Source organism: Alligator mississippiensis, chromosome 6 (assembly GCF_030867095.1).
Source record: "Alligator mississippiensis isolate rAllMis1 chromosome 6, rAllMis1, whole genome shotgun sequence".
In the NCBI taxonomy this organism is placed as follows: domain Eukaryota; kingdom Metazoa; phylum Chordata; order Crocodylia; family Alligatoridae; genus Alligator; species Alligator mississippiensis.
In genome coordinates, this window is record NC_081829.1 from 100607437 (window position 1) to 100620065 (window position 12629).

At 70.4% G+C, this 12629-nt stretch overlaps 1 protein-coding gene across 1 annotated transcript in view; it reads right to left on the reverse strand.

Moving 5' to 3' along the window:
* SLIT1 (slit guidance ligand 1) overlaps window positions 1-12308 on the reverse strand; it is a 49376-nt gene extending 37068 nt beyond the window's left edge. Inside the window, exons 1-4 of the mRNA XM_059730251.1 lie at window positions 12066-12308; window positions 3560-3631; window positions 2754-2825; window positions 1006-1077 (exon numbers count right to left, since the gene is read on the reverse strand). Of these exons, the coding sequence (XP_059586234.1) occupies window positions 1006-1077; window positions 2754-2825; window positions 3560-3631; window positions 12066-12253 (404 nt within the window). The 5' untranslated portion in view covers window positions 12254-12308. The remainder of the gene's footprint in view (window positions 1-1005; window positions 1078-2753; window positions 2826-3559; window positions 3632-12065) is intronic.
* Window positions 12309-12629: the final 321 nt, after the last annotated feature.

The window sequence follows — 12629 nt, forward strand, 5'->3', positions numbered from 1 at the left end:
CGGGGGGAGCCGCAAGACGCGCCCCTGAGCCCCGGCGAGGGGCCGGCGGCCGTCAGCGGGGCGCCCCGGGAGCCCCCCAGCCCGGCGGACCCCGCAGACACGCAGCATCCGCACCAATCGCGAGACCCCAAATGATGGCACTGGAGTCTCGGGGCCCGGCTGTCCTCCGCTTCCTCGCCGGGCGGCTGGGAGCACGGCTGGCCCTTCGGGCTCCCCTCCCCGCTCCGGGCACGGCCAGAGATGCATCGCCTCCAGCCAGGGGCAAGCTGGGCACGCAGCCCCCACGACGGCTACGGATGTGGTGGCCCAGCCCTGGAGCAGGCAGCCCGTCACCGCCACGGTCCGAGCTGCCTCTGCAGCCTCCTGCGCCAGCGCCTGCCCTGGGGCACCGCGCGGAGCAGCATCGCCAGGCACTCCCTTCTCGATCGTCCTGCCCGACCCCACGCCACCCAGCCCCGATGCCAGGGCCCGAGGGGGACAGTCACCGCCGTGCCCAGGGAGCCGGCACCCGCGTGCCACAGAGCCCCGGAGCCACACCAGGCCGTAAGCCACAGCAACACCCTAGCTGGCGCCGTGGACAGCAGGCACGTGCCCCACGCCCGGGCCACACGAGGATGCAAGCGGAAGCCGTGGAAGGGGCCCGAGCCCCTGGCAGACGCGCTGCCCCCACGCCCCCTGAAAGTCTGCAGCAGCCCAGAGAAAGCTGCACCCGGTGGCAGGACCACCGGCTCCTCCAGGCCGCTCGGATGCCCAGGCTTCACCGCTGGCTCGGACGCCCTCCGGCCCAGCCCGCTCAGGATGCTCATCTTACAACCTGCCTGAGCCACCCCGTGGGTCCTGGGGAACCAGCCTGCACCCCTCCAACACCATGGGCGCTCCCCGGCCGGCACCAGTGCCACGGCCTGGGGCGCTGGGTCGGAAACCCGGACCCGCCGCACCCCCCAGCCCAGCCGTGGCACGACCCCCCGCGCCCACGGGACCCCGGACCCGCGCCGAGGGACTCACAGCCGCGACAGGGCCTGGTTGTTCTGGAAGAGCAGCTCCGGCAGCGCGTGCAGCTGGTTCCGATTCAGCCGCCTGCGGAAGAGGAGAGGGACGGTTACGACACCACGCGGCGCAGCGCGGGACGGGGAAGGAGGGCCCGTCCCCAGCCGTGTCCTTGCAGACGGGCTGGGGCAGCCCGAGGGCCCTGCCGGCCGGCAGCGAGGCCCTGCGGGACCGACTTGTGCAGAACCAGCCGCGGCACCGAGCCGGACCTTGCTCTCCAGGCACCGCAGCGGGGCAGGGAGGAGGACTGCATAGGTTTGGTGTCATTAAGCTCCGAATCAAGCAGCTTAAGCACTGACTCCCCCCACCTGCCAGTGCCCGCCGTGCTCCCTGGGGCTGGGGCTGTGCAGTGGGGCCGACTCCGGCAGCACCAGCGCCTCGGGGGCACAAAAAGACCCCCCGACACATGGAGCAGCAGGAGGGGAAACGTTTCTTCCCGGCCCCACGTGGCAGCCGGCACAGCTAACGCGCAGAGCGGGGCCCAGTGCAGAATGAAGCAATGGCCGTTGAGCAAGGGGGAGCAGCGGGGAGCAGGGGGACAGGCTCCCGGGGCAGTGTGGGGGCTCAGCCCGGCTTGCATGGGAGCCTCCGTGCTGGCAGCTGCTTTCCCAAAAGACCCCCCACCCCGGGGCACCCCAACCACACGCCTGGGGCGAGCCGCAGCCCGGCCTGCTCCCCCAGCCAGCACCCGGCTCCGGGCAGCGCGGAGGCATTTTACTTAGAGACCAGCGGGCTGTAACGAGCCTCTGCCTCGTTAGCAGCAGCTCAGACCCAGGCAGCAGCAATGGCTTCTCTCAAGCGCCTTCCAGGTCGCCGGATCTCGATGTCGCAGGGCCCCCGAGCCTGAGACAGCGTTTCACACGCCATTACACAGAGCTGCCGGAGCGGGTTCAGGTCACGCAGCGAGCGAGCGAGCGAGCGCGCCGGGTGCGCTCAGCTGGAGAGCAAAGCTCTGCCCCCCCCGGCCAGCCCTGCTCAGCCCGAGGCTGCCTGCTCCTGCAGAGGGGCTGCGGGACCCCCAGTGCAGGTGCTGCACCGCCGCCGCGCTGGGACCAGTGTCCTGCGCTGCCCCCCTGCACGGGGACAGACCTGCGGGCCCACGAGGCGCCCCCACCCTGGGCATGTCCAGCACCCCTCTGAGCACATCCTACTGCCCCGGTCAGAGGGAGAGCACCACCTCCCGGGGCACCCCTGCTTCCCCCGGCCCACGCAGGTTACCCCTCAGCTCCGGCCACACCAGACCGCTTGGCTCAAGGGCACGGGCAGGATCAGGGCCCGCAGCGGCACGTCCATATGCAGCACCAGCCTCAGGTCTGGCTCCGCTGGGAGCGGGGCAGGGAAGTCTTGGCTCAACACGACTCCCAAGACTTAGAGAAACTAGAGCCGTGGGGAAGGCCGGGAGCTGCAGGGTCACATCTAGTCCCAGCCCCGTCCTAACCAGCCCAGGCAAACCCCGTGTCCAACACAACAGTCACCCCGATACAGCCCAGGCAACACCCCTGCCCCCGGGGCGCGGGGGGGCCGTGGCCGCCAACGTCCTGCTGCTGCCGGGGGGTCGTGGGCGCTGCAGAGAGCCCAGGCCAGGCCGTGCCCCCGCTGCAGAGGAAGGCAAAACCCCCCAGTCCAGACCAGCCTGACCAGGGGAAATGCCTTCCTGCCCCCAAATGCCAGGTCTCCTGCCGTCCCCGCAGCCCCCAGACACTCACAGCCGCTCCAGTTCCTTGAGGTCATCGAAGGCGCCACGCTCCACCGTGCTGATCTGGTTTTCCATCAGCTGCCTGGGAGAGGGAGGAGGAGAGCGCGGGTCAGCACACGGACATGGACACGGACACGGCCGGGCCGGCTTGCTCACGGGGCAGCTGGCAGGGAACGCGGACCGCTCTCGTGCCACACTTGCCCTCACTTCTCCTGCCGCACGCATCTTCCAGCACCCCGGTCCCTGGGCTGTGAAAGCCACTGCCCACGCGGCGCCGGGGCCGCAGCTCTGATCCGGGCACTCGAACCACGTGGGCAGAGACCCAAGCATCCGAGGGCCATGGTCCCTTGCCCCCCGGGCACTATTCCCAGCCCCCCCTCCGATCCTGGTTTCCTCCCCGCCCAGTCCTGACACTGCCATGGACCCTGCAGGTCCCCAAATCACCAAGGCCGGTGACCTGTGACCCCAGGCAGGCCACGTGCACCCGAGGGGGCCCCTTTAAGTCGTGTCTGACCATCAGGGCCATATGCTGCCCCAACCCTGCAATGACCCCTGCTCCCCCTAGAGCCGCCAGGTCCCCGGGGCCAGGCCTGACACGTCCCGTGGTCTGTCCACAGGATGCTACAACGAGGCTGCCAGGGGTCACCAGCTGGACCCCCGAGCCCTGCAGCCTCCCTTCCTACAGCCCCTCGGGCAGGGACTGGCACCCGACCGCTCCAGCCCCACGTCCCCGCACTGCCACCGCAGTCCCAGGCGCGGAGAAGACGGCCCCCGCCCCCAGCAGCCCCCGCGACCGGAGGGGCGCAGGGCACTCACAGGACGCGCAGCTGCTTCAGCCCCGAGAAGTCGTTCCTGCCGACACGGGTGATGTTGTTGCCGTTCAGCTCCCTGCGGGGCAAGAAGATGCAGCTGGTGAGTTGTGCGACCGTGCCAGGCTCCCGTCCACGCGCCCTGGGACCCGCGTAGCCCGCACACAGGCTGCGACCCCTCCCGAAGGGGCTGGGGGTCCTGATCCCGACCGGGGCTGCCCAGCGCTGCCTCGGGGCAAGGTTTCCCTCCCTGCACCAGCCCGGGACAGGCGCAGAGGGGCTGCCGGCGGGTGCGAGCCGGCCCCGGCAGTTCCAGGCACAGCCCCGTGTCCCCCTGCAATCCCCGTCCCCTGCACCCTGCCTGCACCTGGCTCCGTCGCCCCACGCTGCCCTCCGGGACACCCCAGCAGCAGGCACCCGGTCCCTGCGGTCCGGTCACGTGGGGCCCTTCGGCAGCAGGGTCAGCGGCACGGAGGAAAGGCTTTGGCAACCCCGGGCAAGTGTGACGGAGCTGGGGGACCCCCGCAGTAGTGCCAGCCCTCCCCACGTGTGCTGTGGGCATCTGAGGGGCTCAGGGCTCTGCCACCCCCTCCAGCGCCCCCAGGTTTGCTCTCCGCTCATCCAAGAGACTCCCCGGGCCCGGGGGCAGAAACATCTGGTCAGGACATAAATCACGGACAACGTTTCCCAGGCAGGAGAGACGGAGTTGGGTTTCGTGGAGGGTGGACGGGGAGATGGGCCCAAGGCTGGCTCTGGTGTCGGGGGTGTGGGAGCGAGGGACGGCGCGGGGGCTGGGGCACCACTGACCCCTGCCCCGTGGAGATGAATGCAGCGCTCAGGCTCCTGTTGGGGAAGAGCCAGCGTCCCCTTCTCCAGGCGGGCGGGAACACGACTGGCCCAGTGACCGTCACCGCCGAGCTGGGGAGACACAGGCAGCCCAGACGTGCCCCCACCTCCCTCTCAAAGGAGCTCCAGAGGGGTGTTCAGGGACCACTCAGAGCCCAGGGCTCCGTGCAGCGCCCAAACCCGCCCCACCTGCATCATGGAGCCCGGGCCCCAGCCCACTGCTGCAACCAAGGCCAGCTGGCTCATGCAGAGCCCCTTCCAGGTGCAGTTCCCCACATCTCCCTTCCTGATGCACCTGGGGGGCACAAGGCCCAGCCAGCCCCATCATAAGCCATCCAAGTGACCGCGCTCCCAAGTGCTGTCCCACGCTGATGCCGAGCCATCTCCAACCCCTGCAGGCCACCGGTCCTCCTGGGCTCAGCGGCCACCACCCATTGCCAGGCTGGCGCCGGGCTGCCAGGCACCAGCATTTGCCACCCTGGTTCGTTAGAGCCACCCTGCAATTTAGCAGTGCATGACGCAGATGGGAGCCTGACCGCACGGCTCGTTAAGGAAATGCTTGATGATCTGGAGGTCATTTTCCACCCGTCCCCCAGACTGGGGACAACGGAGAGAAGATGCACCAGCCTGAACGCAACTCATCGTTATGAACGCCTGCGCGCAGGGCCCCACCACCACGCAGGCCTTTAAACACAGGCCCTCTAGCACCGAGCACCCCCTCCACCCCGGGAGAGGTTCATCCCGAGCAGGAGCTCTCGCGATCGCAGTCCACGTTACAGCTGCACACGGCTTTTACATCCGACGGACGTGGACATAACCTGCCTCTGCGCTTCGGGCCACTTGGCTTTCGCCGGGGAAGTACTTGAGAGGGGCCTGAATAAGCGCCCGGGAGGGGTTTGGTGACAGCAGATGATTTTGGAGCTCGCTCATCTGCAGGCAGAAAAGCAGCAAGCTGGGCTCTGTCCTTTCCACGGGGCAGTGGCCAAGGGGACAACACGCAGATGACGGTGAGTCTCGGCTACCCCTGCTCGAGACAGGACGCTCGCTCCAAGCCTCTGCGGGTGAAGAGGATCGACGCTCCATCCCTTAGCACCCCGCCATGTGAGCCCCCGGCCCCCCGCTCTGCCGCGACTTTCCCTACAGAGCTCAGCTCCCAAGGACCCTTCATCCCCTGCCGGTCCGCCCCGGGCCAGGCGCGGGCCCTGATCCTGGTGCCCCTTCCCTGGCACGACTTGCCCACGGCCCCGGCTCCTTCCCGACGTGGCGTGGAGCCCCTGGCCACGCGCCCCCCTCGTAGCCTCGCTGCAGACTCGAGTGCTCCTGCCCCGCGGATATTGGCCCATGTTTGGCGAAATGGCCGGGGGTTGAGGCCGGCCTCAGCGCACTCGCGCTCTGGGGGCTGCGGGGCAGGGCAGGGCAGGGGAAGGGGCACGAGTCGGGACAGCACCGGGCCTTTCCCAGGCTACTCTGGACTCCGTCAGTTCACGTCCCCCTGGCATTCGCGCCCACCTGGGGCCACCCCTGGCTCCAGCCAGGCCCCAGACGTGCTTGCAGCCGCTCGGCCAGGGGCGTTTCCCAGCTGCGCCTTTCCCTCGGACCCGGAGGAGCGTCCCGCTCTCCGTGCACCTTCCACGAGCTCCCGCCGGGCCCGGGGCTGCCCGTACTCGTGGAAACCCAACTGCTTTTCCGAAGGGCAATTCTGGGTCCTCCAGCAATCTCAGTGTCTCCCTTGAGCTCATCTTGCCCCAGATCCCAGCCGCCCTCCGGACTCATATCAGCAATTTGCTTCCGGCCCCTGGCTTGGACCAGGTACAAGCGCGTTATCGGCTTCCCCTTCCAAAGCAGCCTCCGACAATAGCCTCGCCGTCCATGGGCTCCGTGCTTGTGGCACGCCGGCCTGGTCCCTTGCACGTCGCGGCCGTGCGCAGACCCCTCTGCCTGTCGGAGCCCGGGACGGGGCAGCGAGAGAGGGACCGCGTCGCCCAGCCCCGAGAGGGATAGCGGGCGCCCCGCACAGCTCCGGCAGAGCTCTCAGCCCCCCAGAAGGGAATCCCACCGCCCCCTTCACGGCTGACCCGGGCTCAGTCGCTGCACAGCCTGAGCTCCGGCCCATCTGCAAACGCCAGCAATTACGGGACACGCAGCAGGGCTAATCACCGCTGTCTGGGCAGCAGCCTTGAACCCTGTGATCATGGCCCCTCGCCCGGCTCTGCTCCAGACTAAACAAGCCTCCTTCCTGCAGCCCCCGGCAGCCCTGCACGGGCAGCCCCGGGGCCCGCCGGCGCCGAGCTGCATCGCCCTCAGTCCAAGGATGCCCAGGCGCGCTCGCTCTGCCCTGGTCCGTCAAGCAGGGACGAGAGGGTGACGCAGAGCAAGGACAATGCCCCCGTCCATGCTCCCGGCCCTGAGCCACACATGGAGGCCGAGGCCGTTGGTAGCGCTGGGGAGCTCCAGCCCGGGGTACGGCATGCCCAGGCCGTCAGCCCCAGCTCCGGAGCCGCGGGCGGAGGGAGGCCTTGCAACCTGTCAGCGGCACAAAGGGGATTAGAGGGCTAATCCCGGTGTCCGCTCCACCCCTGCTCCGCCCTCGCCTGCCGCGGGAGATGGGGACCTGGCGCAGGGGCAGCCAAGGAGCCCACGGGGTCCCAGGCTGCCTGGGCAGCCTCCGGCCAGGGTCAGCGCAGGACCTCTGTGCCCCCTCCCCGAGGTGCCTGGGGAGCAAATTGGGGCTCCTCCATGGGGCCCTGGAAGCAGCCGGCCGTGCCGCGCATCCTTGCCCAGCTGGGCCTGCGGGGGGTAGGGGCAGGCGGGCCCAGGCCCCACACACCCCGGGGTGCCATTGTGCAGCTGAAGTGGCTGATAGCGGCTAACGAGCTCCGACCGCCACCATCCATCCCTTGTAATTGCACGGCATGCTTCAGCCTCCCTCCATTACGGGGCCGCAGGAAGGGGGGCTCCTAGGCCTCGGACGCAGGCGAGGGTGGGGGATGAGCTGGCGCTGCCTGTCCCAGGATCCTGCCTGTGGGGGCAGAGCTGGACCCCCCCGGGGTAATGGAGGGAGGGGGAAGCACACGTGTGCACACGCCAGCCGTAGGGAAACTGGAGAACAGCAGCGATTGAAGGTGGGAAAAACCAGCTCCAAGAGACAAGTCCACCCCGGGGGGCCTCGGGCACAGCTGCCTGGCCTCAGCTGCAGCCACGTAACCATGGGATGGCTCTGAGGGCACTGCACGGGCACGCACCAGCAGCTCCCGGCCAAGCGTTCCAGCCCCGTGTAGCTGCTATCACCCCCCCGTGGGCAATGGGGCAGACACGGGCCGGCTCCCCGCCATGTCTGGACCTGGACACAGAGCTCACGTGGATCATCAATCACCCTGTGGCGCCCGGGACCACGCTTGGCTCCTCCTGGAGATGCACAGAAGGCTAGTCCGGGCCCTCACTATGAGCCTGTTCTGCAGGTGTGCACACGTGTGTATGTGCATGCATTTGTACATGTGCACGTGTGCCTACATGTGTGTTTACACGCGTGCAGACTTGTTCTCAAGCACACAGTCCTCCAAGCCTCGTCGGATCCCTCCATCGTCCCCCAGCAATGCTCACGCCTGCCCTCTCCACTCCGACACCCCACGAACACGCCATCCAGCCCCACCACTGCGCCCACCGGCGGCCTGAGACCCCCGAGCCAGGCACAGGATGGCAATACCCATCGCAGCACCCAAACAACCTCGCGCAGCTCCAGGGCGGGCATCGCGCCTCCCTGCCGTGAACACCGAGGGGGAACAGGAGACGGAGCAGGCAGCTGGGCCACAGCGGTGCCGACTCCAGGGTCTTGGGAACAAGCACCCCCTCTGCCAGGGCCTGGCAGCGCCTTGCACACCAGGCACATCTGCAGGGCCAGGCCCAGGCCCAGGCGGGCAGCTGCCCCTGAGCCCCCTTGCCTACCTCCTGCCTCTGCGCTGAGCCCTTTGGAGATGGAGCAAACGGCCGGCAAGCGCCGAGAGCCCCGTCGCTGCCTCCAAGCTCCTTCCACCGCAGCCGATCTCTATTCCTGGCTGCAGTGCCCACCCCAAAGGGCAGGTCTCGCTCTCCTCGTGAACTCACAAAGTTTGCCGCCAGCCAGGACCGGGAGGCCACAGCGGACCCGAGACGCACGTCCCACCCGGAGCCACATGCAGGCTGCGCCGGGGAACCCCCCCGGCCCCCGGAGACCAGCCAGCCTTTGTCAGGGCCCGCGCAGCCGGGCAGGCGCGCGGCAGCTTGATGGCTTCATTAGGCAGCTCGGCCACGGCTGCTTCGCGCTGGCGGGCAGGGCTGGGCTGGGAGCGGGTGGACGTGGTCATAACCCGCCTCCCCTGCGGTGGGGAGCAGGCGGCGCTCAGTCGTTCCCGCTACCCCGACCGTGCCTGCAGCACTCGCTCACTCCCAGGGGCACACGCAGCCCCCGCACCCCCACGGCCCCCCAGGGTTTCCAGGCCAGGCCCCGGGCTCAGGCTCTCGTGAGAAGGGCCCTGAATCCATGCTCCAGAGAGCACGGGCAACGCTGCAGCTGCACCGTACACGGGCGACCTCTCCCTGCAGGCAGCCGCGGCCCCGATCCCACGGAGGGGCTCTGCAGCGAGCACCGCACCTCCTCCCGGGCGCCAGGGACCGGAGCAGCTGCAGCTCCTTTTATTGCTTCGTGCCAATCCCCCCGCACGCCGGCGGCCTCCGCAATGCAGCAGTATTGCAGCCTGCTGCTCACACGGGTCCGAGTGCGGCCCCCGGCTGCACAGATGGGGCAGGGGCTGACCCCCGGGCTGCTGTGACGCGTGGCCCCGGGCACGCCTTGGACCCTGGCTCTCTGCCCGTGCCAGAAAGGGTGGGACTGGATGGGCCAGGCTCTGCCAAAGGAAGCGTCTGCTCCAGGACAAAAGGGTAGTGGGAAGCCCAGCAAGGACGTGTCCATCTGGGCAGCGACAGTCACACATCTGCCCCCCACGGCCCAGGGGCGGCCGCCTGCCAGCGCTGCCCGTGCAGAAGGGTGCGGAGGCTCTGCCGAGGGGACTCAGCAAGGCATGCTCCAGGGACCCAGCTCCGGTACACGAGACCAGCGCGGGGAGCGGGAGTCTGTGCTCCCAGGGGTTGCCCCGGGGTTTCCAGGCCATGCCCAACGCCCAGCCGGGGTCAGCTCTGGGTCTGGAAACCCCCGACCGAAGACAAGCTCGTGGCCGTCTCTGCCGTGCTGCAGGCGGGAACGGAGGCCCCAGGCAGGGAATCGCCTGGTCCCGACGCTCACAGCAGCGCAGGAAGGGAAGCTCGGTGTCCGCAAGGCTGGCGTCGTGCTGAGTGGGGAAGGCCGATGTCTTCGGCTCTGAAGGCCGGGGACGCCAGCCCAGCCCAGCCCAGCGCCTGGGGCACAATCCTGGCACTCGGGAGACTCAGGCCCAGCTCCCCTGCAGGGTCCTGGGGGACTACTACCAGGCCAGACACCGGGCAGCGGGACAGACGCCAGCGCTTAGGCCTTGAGGAGGCCTCGGCTCCCCGGGGAGGCAGGAAAGCCCCGGCACGGCCCAGAGCACAATCCCTGCGCTCCCCGGCCCCGTGCAGCGCCTGGGACCCTCTCGCCTTCCCTGGGCACGTCAGCGGGTCCGTGGGCCCTGGCACCGCCGGCTCCCCAGCCTGCCCCCCGCCCGGCTGCAGCGCAGCAGGAACAAAAGCCGAGGACACGCTGGAGTCGAGGGAGCACGCGACAAAGGAAACGTGGCCGTGGCATTGACCGCGCGGGGGGCAGGACGGCCCCTGCCCGGCAGTGCTGGAGCCACCGCATGCTGTGCCACAGCCCCTCTACTGCTACCGCCAAGGGAGAGTCTCCCTCCATGCTGGGGCTTTCTGCAGCAGGCGGGACACAGGGGCGCTGTTGGTGCTACCGGGCCCATTGCCTTGACTGCACTGGGCGCAGGGACGCGGCCCTGCCCACCCCACCGAGTTTTTTAAACTAATATTTTTCCAGCCGGCAATTCCGGGGAGAGCGAGCGCCGCGTTGCCATGGCGACCCAGCAGCAGCATCTGCCTCGCGAGGAGCCGACGGGAGACGCTGGGATAGAATTGCAAATGTCCTGCGCCCCAGCCCGGTCCCCGGGACTCGCCTCGCCGCAGCCGGGTCCCGAGCCAGCCTCGTGCAGCAGGAGCTGGGCCCTGGGGGGCGAGAGCAAGGCTGCAAGGAAGCTGCTGCCGGGTGCAGGGACACGACTGGGCCCAGGGACCGTGGGGCATCCCCAGACGGGGGGCTCGGGGCTCTCCACCCACCCCAGCCGGGTGATTCCCACCGCCAGGCCAGGGACCAGCCAGGACCTATGCCCTGTGCTCCGGGCCGTGCAGGGAATGGCCGTGTCTGCACACCCAGGCCCAGCCGGGACCCGGAGCAACAGCTTGGGTCGCAGCCCCCAGCGCGCAGGCCTGGCCAGGCACCTGGCAGAGCCCCACGTGGATCAGGCCCAGGCTTTCTGGCAGAGCAGGGCACTGTCGTGGCACAGGGCAAATGCCAGCCCCAAGCCCAATTCTGCTGCTGCCACCGTTGTTAGGCTTCAGGGTCATCGTGACATTAGGTGGCGCAGGGTCCATCCCCAGCACGGAGAGCAGCTCCCAAGGAGGCCCAGCCGGGCACCAGGGCCACAGCCCGGGGGGCTACAAGCGCTGCCTGGATCTCAGCCCGGCAGGATGGGCTCCACGAAGCCCCCCCGGCATCCCCCGCCCGCACCCCAACCCCAGGCACTTCGGCCAGAGCAGCCTTGCAGCACTGCTGCGACCCCCCACCCTCGGCCGCCGCTGCCTGTAGCCATCGGGGCAAGACTGCCCGGGGCAGGCACTGGCAGCAGGCATGAGTCCATGCTAAGTCTCCCTGTTCAGTAGCAGCCAAGGAGACCCACTAGTGCGAGGCACTAGTCACCCCTGGAACGCGTGCAACATGCCAGACCCCCCCCCCAACGTGTGCAACACGCCAGCCCCGGGCACGAGATGAACTGCCCCTTCCTCAGCCCCCCCGGAGGGGCTGACTCGGCCCCACCAGCGTCCTGCCTGCAGCCCCCGCCCCGGCAGCCCGTGGGGCAACCGCTGCAGCCCCCAGCGAGCCCGGGCCCCCGCCAAGGGACCCCCGTCTCCCGCAGGGCAGAGGCTCGGACTGGAGCAGGGCGCAGACTGAACTCGTGGGGGGGGCAGCGAGGGGGGTGCGGGTCGGCAGTGCGGGGCCCGGGGGGAGGTGCAGGTTGGGAGTGCGGGGCTCGGGGGGGGGGGGGGGGGCGGGTCGGGAGTGCAGGGCCTGTCGGGGGGGGGGGGGGGGTGCAGAGCCCCAGGGGGTTGCGGGTCGGGAGTGCGGGGCCCGGGGGGCGGGGGGGTCTGCAGGGCCCCAGGGGGGTTGCGGGTCGGGAGTACGGGGCCCAGGGGGGGGGTCTGCAGGGCCCCAGGGGGGTTGCGGGCCGGGAATGCGGGGCCCGGGGGGCCGGTGCGGGTCGGGAGCACAAAGGGCGGGGGTGCCGGGGGGAGCGGGGGTCCGCGCGCAGCCGCTGTCCCGCGCCCCGGGGCCCGTGCGGGCGCCCCCGCCCCCCCGCTTGGCGCCAACAATGGGCCGTGCCGGGCCGTGCCGGGCCGGGCCGGGCTCGCCCCCCCGCCCGAACAAAGCGCGCCCCACTCACAGGCGCTCGGCCGCGCGCGGGATGCTGCGGGGCACGGCGGGCAGCCCGGCGCCGTGGCAGTCCACGCTGGAGCCGCTGCAGGTGCAGAGCGCGGGGCAGCCGCCGGCGCGGGCGCGGGGCACGGCCAGGGCCAGGGCCAGGGCCAGGGCCAGCAGCAGCAGCGCGGGGCCGGGCGGGCGCGGGGCCATGCTTGCGGGCGGGCGGGCGCGCGGAGCTGAGTGCGGGGCTGAGCCGAGCCCGCACCCCCGAGCGCCGCCGGCTCCTGCGCCCGCCCCGCCCCGCCCCGCCCCGCCGGGCCCGCCCCCGCTCCCGCCCCTGCCTCCGCCGCCTCCCCCGGGACGGGCCGGGCCGCGCCGCGCTCCCGCTGGCCGGGCAGGAAGGGGTGTCCCTGCTCAGGCCGGTCGCGCGCGGGGTCGCAGCATCGCGGGGCGGGCGCGGGGCTGCGGGTCACGTCCTGCCCGGGGCGGCCCGGACGAGCCCCGTGGGCCACCTCGGAGCCGCGCGGCGCAGCCTCCCCCGGCACGGCCCCGGCCCCGGCCCCGGCCCCCACCGTCCTGCTGCTGC